Below are 15,202 nucleotides of genomic sequence, written 5' to 3'. Positions count from 1 at the left end.
AAAAAAAAAAAAAAAAAAAAAAAAAAAAGAGACGAAGAAACTTGCAGGCAGGTAGGTACTCTTGGTACTGTACCATAGTAGAGATGACACCCGTCCGATTCTCCACACGATCGGAAGAGTGATCCGGTAGCATCACTGTTCGCAAACCGTTGGACCGTTGCACGTCCAAGGCGGATCATTCTCCACGGCGGCTTACGTGGTAATACCTGGAAAGCCTGGGGGCAAAAATTCCCAGTTTTTCCAAATGTCCAAGACGATAATACCTTGCTAACTTCCCAGTGGACTCGAAAGGAGACTGGAATCGCCCACCCTCAACTGCATGTATGTACTCTGTGAGAAATATCTCTCACCAGTGGCCCGCCCGTTCCCGCTATATCACGTCGATTTTCGCCACAGTAACATCATTGTCGACCTGAAAGAACGCCTCGACGGCGTCGTGGGGGGGAAGGCTGAGGTCAAAGACGGGATGGGCATGATCGCTGCTTGTCAACGGTGTTGTGGAATCTGACCGTGCAGAACCTTATAAGCGCACTGAATGTGTCTTTCAATCCTGGAAAGATCGGAGTTTATGGCAGGGTTCTGGAACAACTGTCTACCTACCGCTGATGGGGTAGTCGCGGGACGTTGAAGAAAGCTGAGAATAAAATAGGTTCTAAGCTATTAATGTGCTGCTGTCATCAGGGAAAAAAAAAAAAAAAAAACTGACAGCTTACAGGGTCCAGCCTTTGTTTCAATTGCATTATGATTATCAATTATTCCCAAAAATAGGTAGGCAGGGTAATTTGTATTGTAATTCAATCGCCTGCAGTGCAAGCCCATCACAACGTCTGTACAACTCGAAGTTGCAATAATACCACGTACAAACAGTCTCTGGCGGATGCCGCCATTGTCAATGACAATGACCAAGAAGTATATCGTACATCACTGTATATTGATTGTAACAGGTTGATTGCCCCCCTATTAGATGATAACAGTGCGTCACTATATGAAAATGGCAGCGTCGTAACGGAGTACGTAGTACTACTGGTAAATGCAGACCAAAGTTCAGCCACCCTATTTATTTATCGATGAATATCACAACGTGATTGAATTCTCATCGCCCACATTACGAAATTATACAACACGACACGCCGCCACCTCCTGGTACTACCCCCCAAATGATGATGATAATGGCTGGCCATTATTATACTGCCAGGTTTTCACCCCTCGGTCCAGGGGGGAATTTACTACGAGTACAACAGGCAATTTGAGTTCCAGGAGGTAACGCCTGTTTTTTTTTTTCTGTTAATTTTTTGTTTTGTTTTGGTCAAATGCCACAATCCCCTCACTGTAACAAAAACCACGTAATCCCATCACGTTTTTGTTCGTTGTTCGTGCCGCACCAATGCACCTCCTGCGCCCTGTCACACCATCGTCACCCATTTTATTTTTCTCTGAGCCTTTTTTATGCTTCACAACCGCTGATGGCACGACTCGCGCGAGAGGATAGGGCGGCGGCAAAGCTCCCATCCCCACTAGGGTACAAACTGGTGCCTGCAGGAAAACGTGGCCTGGCCCTGCAGGGGGCATGCGCTAGGATGTGGTCGGGTTGTGATGTGTTTTGGTATAAATTTTTTTTTTTTTGTGTTGGTCATCATCGCTCGGTACCTCGATGCGGAAGTATGGAATATTCCCGGCACTAAATTAATGAATTACGGTATACTTACTTTTTTTCACAGTTGTGAAATCTACGACAGGTTCGGAGATTTCTGCATATGCCAAGGAGAAACAGAAAAAAAAATATCAACAAGCCTCATCATAGATTCCAAGTTGGAAAGGGCGAGAACCTGTCAAGACCCAGTTGTTGACATCATTCAAGCTTATTGGCTTGTGTGCGGCTTTTTTCTCTCTCTTGGTTTGTGCGGTTTGTTTCTTCTGCCCAAACAAATCACAAGCTCGGTCCCCAAAAAACTTTGTTCCCCCTGTATGTAAAGTGGTGAGAGGGAAATAAACGGCAAGATGTACCAGAGTACTACGGTAATGTTGTAATCAGGGGCAATCAATCCCCACTGATCTCCTTGCCAAGGAGAGTCTGGAATCCCGAGTGGAGGGTTCAGGACCGATGCGAGGACACCTGCCAACTGCACACACTTGTCGCAAGGTGCACAGAAACATATCAAATCACCCACATCTTAGGTTCTTGGTGCCAGCGGGGTTTGCTTTCCACCTGTCCAACTCACAGGCGTGACAGTTACTGTGCGGTTTCTACCGTACTAGACGTATTTGAGCCGGGGCGTAAGGTACACCTAGATCCACTCCACTGGGCCAACTTTCCTGAGTCGTTGGGGAACTCATACGTGGTTAGGTACCCGATGCAGAAAAAGAGCCGGTAATAAACTAATCTGTCAGCTGCGCCGTGCGGCGGCTGTGTCTTGTAATTACGAAGGGAAGAGGGGGGAAGAACAAAAAGAAGGAAGGTACAAAGGTACAATCATGAGGTTCGGCATGAATGAAAAAAAAAAAAAAAAAAAAAAAAAAAAAAAAAAAAAAAGTGGTACCACACTTTCTGAGTGAGTAACTTTCTGCAAAGGAAGGACCCGCTACACTGCATTCGACACCGTCGCCTTCCCGCTCATTTTTGTCCGCAGCCAGAGAATGACAACCACTCACGATTGCAGCTTGCCTGCATCTCTGGGGCTTTTTTTCTGTGGAATCCCGCCTCTTGCCTACTTGTGATCTTCAGGTACAGATTCCTACCTTGGGTAGATGTCAGAGATCCAGCCTGTTCTTTTCTTTTCTTGGATTTTTTATTATCTTTACTTTCCCCCTCTTATTGATGAACAATGAAAAATGCCGTTCAAAAATGCTTACCTTTTCCCTTAAAATAATGTATGGTTCATCCAATGATTGACAGACGCGGAAGAGCCGCTCTACCTAGCCTTTCCACTTTTGTGATAAAAAAACAAAACGGACGAGGGGTCACCCTGGGCGTTGGGCTCAGGTCAAGCCGCAAGCCACCGGGGACGCTAGGATCTCTGGGAAGGAGGCCCTTTCGTTGTTGGTTTCTTCATCGTCTGTCTGCTTGTCCTCGGCCAATGTCACTTTTTACCATTTGTCCCACTTCTTCCGCTCCCTCTGTCGTTTGTCTCCACTTTCACGAGTATAGTGCTCGCAAGTAGGGGTCTTGGTTGTCTGGTCACTGTTGGGGTTAACACTTCCTCTTCCTTCCCTGAAGAGGTAGGATGGAGACCAAGACCCACTTCCCACTTTTTGTGCTCCCGCATTTTTCGTATGGTACCAGCCGCTGACCAACCGTGGACAAGGTCTCTCCCCGATCGGGTTTGGTTCATTTTGTGAGCTTTTTTTCTTTTCTTTTTCTTACGGGTTCGCTAAAATAGCCCTTGCAGATGGTTCCTTGCAGCCGGCCTTTTTCCCCCTGGGATCGAGGGCTGCGGGCAAAGTCCCGGTGAAAGCAGTTGCTGAGTGGTCGTCGCTCCCCCAGATGGGTCCCAGCACGACGCCCACCCAAAAAAGGTCATCTTTGTTTGTCCAGCCTCGTCTTCTAATAAAGGCGCCCCAGGTCCCCCCTCGTTGCTCTCGCCTTGATCACCTTCCTTTGGCACGCTCGCCGTCTAGATTCATCCCTTTCATACATTTTTTTTGCTCCTTCGTCGTCAGGTATCTTTTTAAAGATCCCGACGTTCATTCATTCCTTCAGACGAAGAAAACACAAGACATATTTTTTTTTTATACTCTGAGCAGTGCTCGTCGAGTTTACAACTTTCTGTCTTACAGTACAAGAACATCAAACCTTGTCTGTCTTTACAGTCTCGATAACACACCATCGATATATCACTGTGCCAAGCTGCAACAACAACAACAACAAAAAGTCACCACACTCCCTCAGTAGCGCCTTATTTCGCACATACCAACAAACAAACAGACTCCACAGTCAACCACACAAAGGAAACAACAGTACATCATGAGATCCACGACCCTTCTTTCCATCACCGCCTTGGCCTCTACGGCGCTGGCCCAGCCGTTCGCTTTCGGCCACAACCATCATGCCCGTCACCACCATGCTCGCAGGGCTGCCGCCGCCGTTGGGAAACGCGACATTGTCACGGACTGGACCACTGAGTGGGTCACCGAAACCGTCACCGAGTACATCGACATGACCTCGACTGTCGTCATCAACACCGCCACCACTCCTGGTCAGTTCTTCGAGGGTTCGTCGACACCCCCTGCAGCCCCGGCCTCTCAGCCCACCCCGTCGAAGGCCGCTGCACCGCCGTCATCGCCTCCCGCGACGACCCCTCAGGCCTCTTCACCCCCTAGCCCTCCTGTGCAGCCGCAAACTCCTTCTCCTTCTCCTACCTCGGCTGCCCCCAAGGTCCAGCAGGCGCCCGAGGTATCATCGGCCGCCCCCAAGGCTCAGCAGACTCAGGAGTCGGCCACTCAGGTCCAGAAAGCACCTAAGACCTCCAGTGCCTCTACCAATACGAATATCTCCTCGACTTCCGCCAGCGACAGCAGCAGCAGCGGCGCCATGAGCTTCACGGGCCAGGTGACGCATTACACCGTCGGCCTGGGCGCATGCGGCTTTGACGACGCCGGCAAGGACAACAGTGATTACATTGTCGCCATCTCCTCCGCTCTGATGCACGGAAGCAACGGTGACCCCATGTGCAACAAGAAGGTCAACCTCTCGTTCGACGGTCACAGCATCACCGCCACCATCCGTGACAAGTGCCCCTCGTGCTCTCAGGACCAGATCGACCTCAGCGAGAAGGCCTTCAAGGACCTCGTCGGCGACCTCGGCATTGGCAGGCAGGGTGGCGTCAAGTGGACCATCTCTTAAAATGGTTGCTCGTATTTTTCCTCTTCAATCCCTTGAATATCCTGCCAAAGGGGGCTTCAGCCCCCAGTAGGACTTGACGACCTTTTCCTTTTTTTCTTCAAACTGACTGTTGTGCATGGAACTCGTCTTGTTCCATCACAAATGGCTATATACCCTCTACCCATGACGGCGGCGCGTTGGTCCATAAATTTTGAGTCTTCAACATATGTTGCGTCTTTCACCCCATTGGGAAAAGATAGCTTGGAGATTGGGTTTCTTCTTCGACTAGCTCGTGTCTCCTCGGCTGAGATGTTTTTAGAGCTTTTTAGGCTGGTTTCAGATTGAGACCAAGCCATTTCTTCAAAAAATCAGGGGAGACTTGGGGTCCGTGTTGTGGACACCGAGTTGCTTTTAGCTTTTTATCTATCCGGGCTTTGTCAAGTTGGGGGAGGTCCTTGACAGCCACATAGACTTCGCTTCGTGTATATATCTAGGGACCCGCCGAATACATCTTATGATGTCTGATGATTACGTCAGTTCTTGTGCTCCTATGTCATCTTACCGAGCTGTGCTGTGAATTGAGATGATATTTTGAAAAGCATGCCATGGTAATGTGGCGTTGTGACAGACATCCCAGTGTATTAAGGGGAAGAGATACACATAAACATGTTTCGCAATCAGAGTCTCAATGAATGCCATCTTTGCGTAATAGGGATATCCTTCAACATCCTGAGGCCCATGGTTCTATGACCGTCGAATAGAAGAAACGAAAAAAGAATGAAAGAGAAAAAAAAGGGAAGAAACGGGATGAAGTGAAACAAAGAATCGTGGTCGCATCAATCTTGCTATTCCTCGGCTCCCATTGAATTCGATTCGCCCATTTGCTCACTGAAGTCATCGATTTAGACTCAACAGGCCCTCGATGTACTTGCGCGTGTCAATACCAATACCTTGTGCAATCCGGCTGGCACCATCTGCCCAGCCTCCGGCCGACGAGGAGGCGCTGACGTTCCTGAACGGTCCTGCGCTTCCCATGTTGCTGGGATGGTCGCTGGCCTTGCGAAGCAGGAAAATCTCGTTGCTGACCTCTGGCTGCTGTGGGTAGAATGGCTTCTTGGTGTCGTCCGAGGCATCTCCAGAATCACTGCTTTCTTCCACAACGCCTGAATCGTCTGGCGTTTCTGATATGGCCCCCCATGGGGATTGGGATCTGGGAGTTGAGCCTTTCCGATCCAGAACCCGGCTCCATAAAACCCACCAGCCACGGCTGGTCTTGCATGTGCGCTCGAGTTCGGACTGATTTCCACGGGTGGCTATATACATGTTCAGCATATGAGTGTGCGTATTGATAGCCTCAGCTCTCGACCATATGGGCAGCTCTTTGGACAAAACAGCGGCTGCAGCCATGGATGTCGGATCTGGAATCGTTGGTATAGTCGACTGCACTGTGAGGGCCTTTGGGTCCCATATGAGATCGTAAATATCACCATTTGCCGAACCAGCCGCTCCGCCCTTGGATGCGCCGACATCAGGCTTTGCAGCCCTGTACGTGGTCGACTTGAGCAAGTGCTTGCGTAGGGGAGATAGTTGATAATGGAGCGACTTGTAGAGGCGGTCCCAGGCGAGTGAGTCTGTTCGCAACTTGAACAAAAACGTAAACATGAAGGGCCTGTTGACATAAATCACAACACGCATCTTCTCTACTTTGTTGCGATCTTGGCTGTTGAACGCAGCGGGTCGAGCAGCTGCAGCCGCGGCACTACTTGGCGTCCTTTGGCCTTCATCGCGCCCGCAGTCCAGGTCAACCGGGTCCTGTGCCAGTTCAGTATCATGGCTACCCAGGGCCCTCTGGGTCTGTGACTCTGACCGCTTCCGGTCCTCTGACTCTTCGAGTTCCACCGTCAGGGTTCTTAGCATAGTGCGAGAGTTGTTGTCGCCCTCGTCCGGCCACGAAACCTCACCATCGCTACTTTTTTCATGCTCCTCGATGTCGCCCATCAGGCCAATGATGAAACGTCCGATAGAGTCATACTCGGACGATGTCCGTCGACCGACAGACGGTCTTGGGGGATTAGAAGCCATTGCAGTTGGTGGGGGGTTTTTGTTGTCACTTCCAGGTTTTGCATCCGCCGATGTCTCGCCCACCTTGGACGTGGCGGAACTGCCAATGGACCAATACTTGCCGTAGCCAAGCTTGAAATAATCTGCGTATGTGTTTGCGCCATCATTATCTCCTACTTGCTCAGCATTCTGAATGGTGCTTTCAGTGCCGGCGCCTGAGCTATCCTGCTGAGGCTGTGGAGGAGAAGGAGTATTCGCCGAAGTGGCCTGGGGTTTTGACCGTTTGGCCAGTTCGGTGACTGGAGGTGGCGGCCATATTACAGGCTCTGAGGCTGCCTCATCCACATGTGTGTCGTGCTTTTTCCGCGGTTTTGGCCTTCTGGTCGAGGTCGAGCTTTCGTGAACGCCATATGCATTCTCTCCCCAGGAATATATGTCTTCCATCCACTGAGTAATGTTTCTCAGCGACGGCCGCGAGACAGCCCCTGTCCCGAGAAAAATTGCCCCATCCTCGGCCGCAGGCTCAAGTCCAGTGCCAAGCCACTGATCTGTCGCTTGTGCTAAGCCCGCCAGGGGATCACTTGGTGATGAGGCCGGTATGGGTGTATCCGGATCATATGTGCCAAACTTCGAGACGACAATGTCAACTAGGCCCTCGATCCTGCCGACCAGGCCCTCAAGAACCTCACGTTCTCCACTGCCTCTCTCCTCTTCCCCGACCCCGACGCCAAGCTCGCCAGAGGCCGCAAGCTTGATGCCTCCAAAAACGTTTACAGTCGGGTTGCCGTGAAGCATCACGTTCCAAGTTGAAAGAAAACGATCCCAGTAACGACTTAGCAAGGCAATGAACCTCGTACGCTTGACCCGCACAAAAAGCGAGCTGAGAGACGAATCGTGATGCAGAAGGAAAAGACAATGCGACCGTAATAGATCTTGAAGCAGCAGAGCTGCAGGTTTCACGTCCTTCGAGGAGTACTCGAAATTGTCCAGCGAACTTCCGGCATCTGATACGCTCTTGGCAGAAGCGGCTGAAGGGGCCTGCTTGCCCATGGCAGTGGGTATTTTTGTGAGATCAATCGACTTGATTTCTCGCAACATTAGCAAAGCTGATTACGAACGATATATACCCCGTGAAAGACGCGGTCAAACGGGAAACCTACGGCAAGAATCCACCAGCCCGGCTCCAGCTCATGCATAATGACCCTCGACTTCTCAGTCTCGACTGTGTCGACCGGCCGCTCGCCCGAAAAGCTCCTTCCGAACTCAACCATTCCCTGGGCCAGGCCTATCTGGCGGAGACGCTCGTTACGCTCCTCCTGGGTCAAGCTGGTGGTCAGACGGGAGCGTAGCTTGCGTCGCTTTGATCTGCTGGTGTCCATAATGACAGATGCATAGTAGACGATTTGGTCATCCATCGTCTCATCCGTTGCCCCCAGGCTGGGATTGTAGATGGCGACGAAGCCAACCCGGGCAGGAGTAACGTCGGACTGAGTCTTGGACGCCATTGTGAGAACAAACAATATCGTATCGTGAGGCTAAATTGCCCGAAGTAAACTTAAACAAAGAGGAGACCTGGGATAATGTTGCCCTAGCCTCCCCACGTAAGCACCCTACCACCCTGGGGCAAGGTTGACGCGGCGTGGTTGATACGAAAGAGAATAGTCGAAACAATGTGATATGTTGTTCAAGATTTATTAAGTGGAGGTACGAGGAAGATTGGAGGCGATTTGAACGATGCAAGCTCCATGCATATTTTCCCCTCCCACTCTGTCTGCGTGGCTGATACCACGGAACGAATTGGGAGTTGTCGGTTGGCAAATGATTTTTCAACTCGGGCAAGCGTGATTTCTAACGGTACCTTAGGTAGGTATTTTTCGTCGCTAGTTTTGCAATGGAGTTAGGCTAATCTAGGCACCTGCCCCTACTGGGTGTAAGGTGCCCCAGGTGGTGAGAAGTGCCCACAATAGACGGTTTCAAAGTCTCGCTCGAGGTTTGTTCGGGTGGATTTGATTGATCAGGCCCGGTAGAGTCTCTATCTAAATTACCTACAGTAGGTACCTAACAAGCTAGGTGGTAGGTACCGTAGGCATCAAATTTGCAAAACGTTTTAACATCTTTGACGTCATTGGAAGCGGCTAACGTTATTCGCCAAGACCAAGCTACATTTGCCATGTGTTATTGTATGTGCAATTATAATCACTATACTATTTGTATATGAATCAGTGGTTTTGTGATGCCAAACACATTGGTGCTGAACAATCGGCGTTTGCCAGTGACAGTTGGTCGGGATTTCCTCAAAAATTCTACGCGCTGCAAACTGATGGTTAACCCAAGCCGTACTCAGGTGGCGGGAGCGGGGCTTCTCAGGGGTCATGTTTGCCGATATCCAGAGAGGGGCAACACAACTCAACATTTGCCGACTACCGGACCACGCGGGTGATTCGCAGTGAGCGAAGCGCGGAGCCTCCGATCACGGTACCGACAAGACTGACAGGCGCCGGCTTAATATTTCCATAGCTAAGATAGATAAGTAGGTAAGGTACCTAGGTAGCATACTCTTGCGTAGGTAATCAACTAAGTAGGTAGGTAGCTAAGCGGGACTTGCTCAATGACTCTTGGACTGCATCAGATGCCTCCAAGACTCGTCCGATTCCAGACTGCCATCCCTATTAAACTCAGTCACAAACTCCCTTCAAACCTGCACCAGAACCGTACCAGCACCACCATCATCAACATCACAAACCCCGCCCGGAGCTACCACCCATCCTCGCCGTCCAGCATGCGCATTCCGTACGTCCCGAACCCGCCTCCGGCATCGACTCCCGAGGCCGACAAGGCCGTGTACGAGCGCGTGGCGGCCCGCCGCGCCCCGCGGCCGCTGCAGCCTCTGGACCTGGCGCTGCTGCACAGCCCGCCCGTGGCCGACGGGTGGAACTCGTTCCTGGGCGCGGTGCGGACGCGGACGAGCCTGGCCGCCGACCTGCGCGAGCTGGCCATCTGCCGCGTCGCCGTCGTCAACACGGCCTGGTACGAGTGGATGCACCACGCGCCCCTGGCCCGCGAGGCCGGCGTCGCCGAGCGCGCCATGGAGGACTTTGTCAAGCGCACCGAGCCGCTCGTCGGCCCAAACCCCTCGCAGAACGGCCTGCTCTCGGATAGGCAGTGGGCGGTGCTGAGGTACACGGACGAGATGACCCGCACCGTGCGCGTCGCCGACGAGACCTTTGACCTGCTCAAGAGCCTCTTTTCGGAGCGTGAGGTTGTCGAGATCACGGCTACAATTGCGTGTTATAACTGCGTGAGCAGGTTCCTGGTTGCGCTGGATGGTGAGTAACGCATCTTGTAAGCTTTGACATCATGCTTGCTTCCTGTGGCTGACCAATCTTTACTGTTCAATCTAGTCGGGGAGAAGAATAGCGTAGGGCCCGATGACAGCGCGCACTAAGTGAACCAGTCAAGACAGTTCACATGTGTTACTCCATGTCAGCGTTTACTTGGTACCCGTAGGTACAAGCAGACACGGTCGGTATTGTACATTGCCATAATAGAAGACATGTTAACTACTGACGGAAAAATCGACGTCATGATAAAAGTTTCCGGCGTGTTACTTCGCCTAGCTATCAAACAAATAGTCGAATCGTTTCAGTACATGTCAAGTCGTGAATACATACTACCCAAAACCTGTTCCTCTCCTGCCATCAAAGGAAACGGCAGTAACAACCGTCGATTTCTGTGGGCAGATAAAGCAAAACATAATTATGCAAACAAAAGGAGAACTCGTAAGCCCAACTCGACCTAGTTGCGAGTACGAAGTGCAGACGCTACAAGAAAAATAAAAAGCAGAGAAACCGATAAAGCCCCATATATAAAATCGAAAACAAGTAGGAAATATTCTTGCTGAACATCAGCAAGAGGTATCAATCAAATCATAAGAAAACACAGTTAAACGAAGTGCGGTAGACGATAAGGCCTGATATCGTGTGTTGAACCGGCAGACGGTAGTAGCGCCATCTCGAGATTCGGGGTCGCATAAGCCAGGTGTGCCACACCCAGACCTGAAGTTGTTGAACAAAAACGGGGGAAAAAAAAAGGATGAGAAGGTGGCCTTAGTTGTGTTGGAAAGCGATTCTGAGGAATGTTTTTTTTTTTTTTTCTCACTCAATCTCCATCTGCGCCGCAACGTCTTCACTCACGGCCCGAACAGTTCCCTTCTTGATGCCATTGGCGTCAGAAGTCGGCATTTTCCGGCCGCGTTCAGACTCGTCGTCATCAAAATCGGTGTCCATCTCGTCTGCTTCTGAGTAGCCGTCGCCCATGCTCTCATTGTCGTCAAAGTCTCCACGGTATTCGTCAAATTCCCCATCTGCTGTGCGGTTCCAGACCATGCCGTCGTCCATGTCGTCGTCCGAATCTGATCTTATCCGCTCGGCAATGCTGTCACCAAACCAAAATCTCGCGCGCTTGTTTGCGCCTTTCAGAGACGATGACAAGCCACCATTTTCCCAGTCGTCTTCATCACGACCGACGGCGAGACTTCCGACCGCGCCCGCATGGGTACGATGAGGCGGGCGGTACGGGGGCTCGCTGTGGCTGCTGGTTACAGGGACTCCCCTCACATGAAGATACGCAACACGCTTGAGCTGCTTGTTGAAGAAAAAGTAGTGCAGCGCCCAAATTGCGCCCTCCTCTTCGTCAAAGGGGTTCTCAGCGGGCTGGTAGCTGAACACATTGCAGTCGTCAAGCGCCATCTCCTTGTCAATGGTGGCCCACATCTGTGGTCCCCAGACAGGGTCGGTGTTTGTGCTGTCGGATCCGCAGGTAAGACTCTTAGACAAGGAATAATCCATCCCCGGGTTGGCAGGTCGTACATTGCCCAGTGTGCTGTCAAGGTTGTTCATAACCCTTCTCAAGTTCTTCTCCCTCTTGAAATCACTGGGCCTCAGAACATGAGAGAAGTCATAATCTGGGTGTGATGCATTGAGTGTTGCAATTATGTATGCAAATGTGCGACGGCTTGAGATGTCTGCGAGCGAGCCGAAGGGACTGGATCTTGACAGGTTCAATGTCGAGGCCATCTCGGCGCGCTGTGGTGGGCTGAGACTGGCGCCGAACTTTAAAAGCGACTCGTGTTGGCTCTCAAGAGATCCATCGATGCGTTTGTACAACTTCTTGTCCTGCCCTGTAGGCTTCGTGGTGTACAGGTCGCAACCGCCGGATACATGACAATCGGGAGTATCGAAATTGAGCGCACTCGTGACGGTCACAAAGTCGGGAACCGGTATGAACTGCATGCAGCAAGGTGTTGAGTCTTGGGTGAGCGACAAAATGGAAGAGCCCAGGACATCCGTCGCATCGGTCCCTCAGGTCCAGTCCTGCGGTCTGGAACAAGACGGTCGCATCAATCAAGCGACGTCGTCAGGCGCAAACCACAGGCCTGTCTGCCACCGAGGAGAGAAAACTGGGGAAGTATGCGCACCTTCATTGTATATGCACTGCAGGCGAGCCTGTCGATAGATGGTATTTGTATGTGATGTTATGAATGAAAACGATTGTCCAGCCGTTGGTTGAACTTGTGACAGGCAGTGTCGCAAGATGTGGTGGTGTTATGATGATGTCAGCGGAATCGGCGTACCGCGCTTGCGCTTGAATGTTGGCTGGTAAACAGGCGCGGGCGATCTGTTGCGTGCAAATGTTTAAAGGGTCGTTTCAAACTATGGACGGTTGACCTGCAACTAAGAGAAGTCGAAGTTTCAAGCGAACAAAGTGGTTGGGTCGATTGTCGTATGTGGCTGCTTTGTATTGTCCAAACTGATCTGCTGATTCGGGGAAGTAATGCACAAGTAAGTAGGCAGGCCCCCCTGTCCAAGAATTCGTGGACAGGTTTGTTGTTTGAGATATGGAAGCCAACAGCGGTGTAGAAGAATGAATGCTTCTAACCACTTGAAATCGTTTCGCGATAAGGATAGCCAAGTTGTTTGAACAGTTGACAGCGGTATGATAGTGTTTTGGAGACCGAAGGACTGCGGGGAATAATATGCATGGACATCTGTTCCTCGAGTTGTAAGGTAAGGCATGTACGTAGTGCCGGGAACGGCGGATTTGATGGGGATGCTTTGTTCCCGGTTAGCTTAAAGATAAGTTGAATGGCCTGGTGGCAGATCCAGGGGGGAATTTGGATGGTTTAGGAGCTTGGGGCCTCAGCTCTGACGGCCGTTCGGGTAGTACCAGGTGCCAACATCCATGGTCTTGGATAACGCCATGTCTGTCGGGGTGCGCCCACCTGGCTGCAACTTGGCGCTGACGGGGCGGCAGCTGTCCGATTGTAGCCAAGGCACGGGGTTGACGGGTTGGCTCGCGGGGAACATCGGCAGATACCCCAAGCGCACCACGTTGCTCGCCGACTGGTCAACATATTCCTACATTAGTACTGCTGTTAGATTGTAACATCTCCACTTAAACTAAAGTGTAGATAACGTTGTATTGAGGATGAGCGACATGAGTCGCACTGAGAGTTCGACCCAGCTCCTGGAGAAACCTAGGGGATCCAGGCCACAGCTTGTTTCATCAAGACTCTGGATTCCACAACAAACAAGAACCTCCTTTTGCGCCATGCCCTCCATCCAGTAGTCGCGCAAATAAATGATGCGACAGCAATCCATGGACAATACGATCGCATCCACGGGCACACCATCAGAACCACCTGCTGCACAGGGTATCTTTGTCGATGAACCGAAGAAAAGTTGTTTGGTCGTAATTGGGATGTTTCGCGGATGCATGAGCCGCATAATGGCGCACCGCACGGTAACGGGCAGAAGTACATGTCTAGGGAAATGATTCCCCATAGGTCTATCTAGTCCATTGCATACACATGAAGAGGGTGTTTGGCATCCTCCGTAATGGTCTAGGCAATCAAGATCCAGAAATGGGCCTCAAGAAGACTAATCTGTCCTTCCTTCAACGTCCGTCGCCCGTCGCCCATCTCTATTGTCGCACGTCTTCATCGATTCGTGGTTGCCGTCCTGATCGTGTTCGGGGCTAGCATTCAAATGTATCCGTTCTCCTTAAGCCTTGAGACAATCCTCTGGTCATCGTCCTATTTGCCGAGCCCGTAATTGTCCACATTAGTTGACCAGATAGCATATCAAGTAGTTTACTTGTTCGGGTTCCTCGAGGATTGGCAAATTGGTGTCTGAGGTGTTGCATCGCTTGAGAGGCCATTCGAGTGGAGGGAAAAGAGGAGAAATTATCGTGTTCGGCGACTTGACTACATGATCCTCGTCACTTCATCCTCGACCTGGAAAGTTGACGCAGGTGTCAGTGCCTAGAACATCACATCGTAACTGCTCCTCCGGCACTTGTGCAATAAGGGGTGTGGATGGGACTTTGCCGAGCTCAAGCCGAACAAGAGAAGGTAGAGGATTCAACTGACCTCCATGTCTTCCAGCGAGTCCTGCTGTGATATACACCTCAATATATTCTTTTTACTGCTCTCCTGCATCTCGCCGGCGAGCAGGATCTCGTCTAGAATGTAGTAGGCCTTGGTGAAAGAGAAGATAATATCGAGTTCGCAAACGTTCCCGTAATACTTGTCCATCTGCTCGACATATCGGTGAATGATCTCTAGCGTTATGAGCTCGTTGTCATCGGAGGAACAGCCTGCGATGAAGAAAAGCGAAGCGTAGCGACGGTAGACGATTTTTGTATCTGTGGAAAAGAATCAAAAGCAGTGCTGTCAGTTTACTGAAAAAGGCGAGCCGTTACCCAATGTCCCAATCGATGTATGAACATAGCAGCCGCCATCATGTCTTTTTGCGCGATATCTGCTTGTCCGCCTGTGCTTACCCTTGTATTCCAAGAAGTTGCACATGCGTGTTCGCCTGGCCAGGACTGCCTGAGTGACATCCTTGACGATCTTGGCCTTATCTTTGGGAATGAGGGTAGTGAACCATTTTGCAAGGCGCTGGGGCAAGTATTGTTAGTGCCGTCCTGATGGCATCATCGGGCCTGAAGCTACTCGGTCCCGCAAACGGTTGCGATGAAGACTTACGACCTTGCCCTGCCTTGAGAGCAGGATCAGGTATCTGTCCAGCAAAAAAGTTGGTAAGATTAGCTACATGTATTGGTGATTATAATTGGAGGTGCATTGCCGTACTTACTGAATGGCCATGATGCGACCTTACATTACCTTCAACGCCTGCGTCTTGTGTGAAAATTGCTGCGTGTCAGAAGTTTTGCAGACGAACACTCAATTCGGTCGGGCACCACAAGCAGTGAGTGGATTTTGGAGGTGGTGACCAATCCGTACGGCTGGCCAAAACGCTC

General features: G+C 50.9%; 5 protein-coding genes across 5 annotated transcripts; 2 read left to right on the top strand and 3 right to left on the bottom strand.

Moving 5' to 3' along the window:
• Nucleotides 1–3,961: 3,961 nt before the first annotated feature.
• Nucleotides 3,962–4,840, top strand: PgNI_04283 (uncharacterized protein; the record flags this gene model as incomplete). Its single annotated transcript, XM_031124333.1, has 1 exon — nt 3,962–4,840. One exon carries the CDS (start codon nt 3,962–3,964, stop codon nt 4,838–4,840), a length of 879 nt encoding a protein of 292 aa, XP_030985405.1.
• A 582-nt stretch (nt 4,841–5,422) lies between these two features.
• PgNI_04282 (uncharacterized protein) lies at nt 5,423–8,768 on the bottom strand. Its single transcript, XM_031124332.1, has 2 exons — nt 8,041–8,768; nt 5,423–7,960 (listed from the first exon to the last, which is right to left on the bottom strand). The coding sequence occupies exons 1-2, from the start codon at nt 8,383–8,385 to the stop codon at nt 5,714–5,716; spliced, it is 2,592 nt and encodes an 863-aa protein (XP_030985406.1). The 5' UTR covers nt 8,386–8,768; the 3' UTR covers nt 5,423–5,713.
• Nucleotides 8,769–9,509: 741 nt separating this feature from the next.
• On the top strand, nt 9,510–13,039 carry PgNI_04280 (uncharacterized protein; the record flags this gene model as incomplete). The annotated part of the gene is made up of 2 exons (XM_031124330.1): nt 9,510–10,206; nt 10,282–13,039. The coding sequence occupies 2 exons, from the start codon at nt 9,510–9,512 to the stop codon at nt 10,323–10,325; spliced, it is 741 nt and encodes a 246-aa protein (XP_030985404.1). The 3' UTR covers nt 10,326–13,039.
• PgNI_04281 (uncharacterized protein) lies at nt 11,035–12,171 on the bottom strand (the record flags this gene model as incomplete). Its single annotated transcript, XM_031124331.1, has 1 exon — nt 11,035–12,171. The coding sequence occupies one exon, from the start codon at nt 12,169–12,171 to the stop codon at nt 11,035–11,037; it is 1,137 nt and encodes a 378-aa protein (XP_030985403.1).
• A 175-nt stretch (nt 13,040–13,214) lies between the features above and the next one.
• PgNI_04279 (uncharacterized protein) lies at nt 13,215–15,160 on the bottom strand. The gene is made up of 5 exons (XM_031124329.1): nt 15,037–15,160; nt 14,928–14,961; nt 14,723–14,840; nt 14,310–14,584; nt 13,215–14,174 (listed from the first exon to the last, which is right to left on the bottom strand). Exons 1-5 carry the CDS (start codon nt 15,045–15,047, stop codon nt 14,145–14,147), a joined length of 468 nt encoding a protein of 155 aa, XP_030984670.1. The 5' UTR covers nt 15,048–15,160; the 3' UTR covers nt 13,215–14,144.
• Between the last annotated feature and the right edge of the window lie 42 nt (nt 15,161–15,202).

This window comes from Pyricularia grisea, assembly GCF_004355905.1.
Source record: "Pyricularia grisea strain NI907 chromosome Unknown Pyricularia_grisea_NI907_Scaffold_2, whole genome shotgun sequence".
Lineage (NCBI taxonomy): Eukaryota > Fungi > Ascomycota > Sordariomycetes > Magnaporthales > Pyriculariaceae > Pyricularia > Pyricularia grisea.
The sequence above is the reverse complement of the archived record's forward strand: the minus strand, read 5'-3'. Positions and strand labels throughout refer to the sequence as shown.

Excerpts from the sequence above, each read along its gene's own strand:
- PgNI_04282 (XM_031124332.1), bottom strand. The coding sequence starts at position 8,385 with ATGGCGTCCAAGACTCAGTCCGACGTTACTCCTGCCCGGGTTGGCTTC. Across the intron at positions 7,961-8,040 it reads CGGGCTGGTGGATTCTTGCC|TCGATTGATCTCACAAAAAT; the intron begins GTAGGTTTCCCG and ends CGAGAAATCAAG.
- PgNI_04279 (XM_031124329.1), bottom strand. Across the intron at positions 14,841-14,927 it reads TCTCAAGGCAGGGCAAGGTC|CGCCTTGCAAAATGGTTCAC; the intron begins GTAAGTCTTCAT and ends TACTTGCCCCAG. Across the intron at positions 14,175-14,309 it reads ACTCGCTGGAAGACATGGAG|GTCGAGGATGAAGTGACGAG; the intron begins GTCAGTTGAATC and ends TCAACTTTCCAG.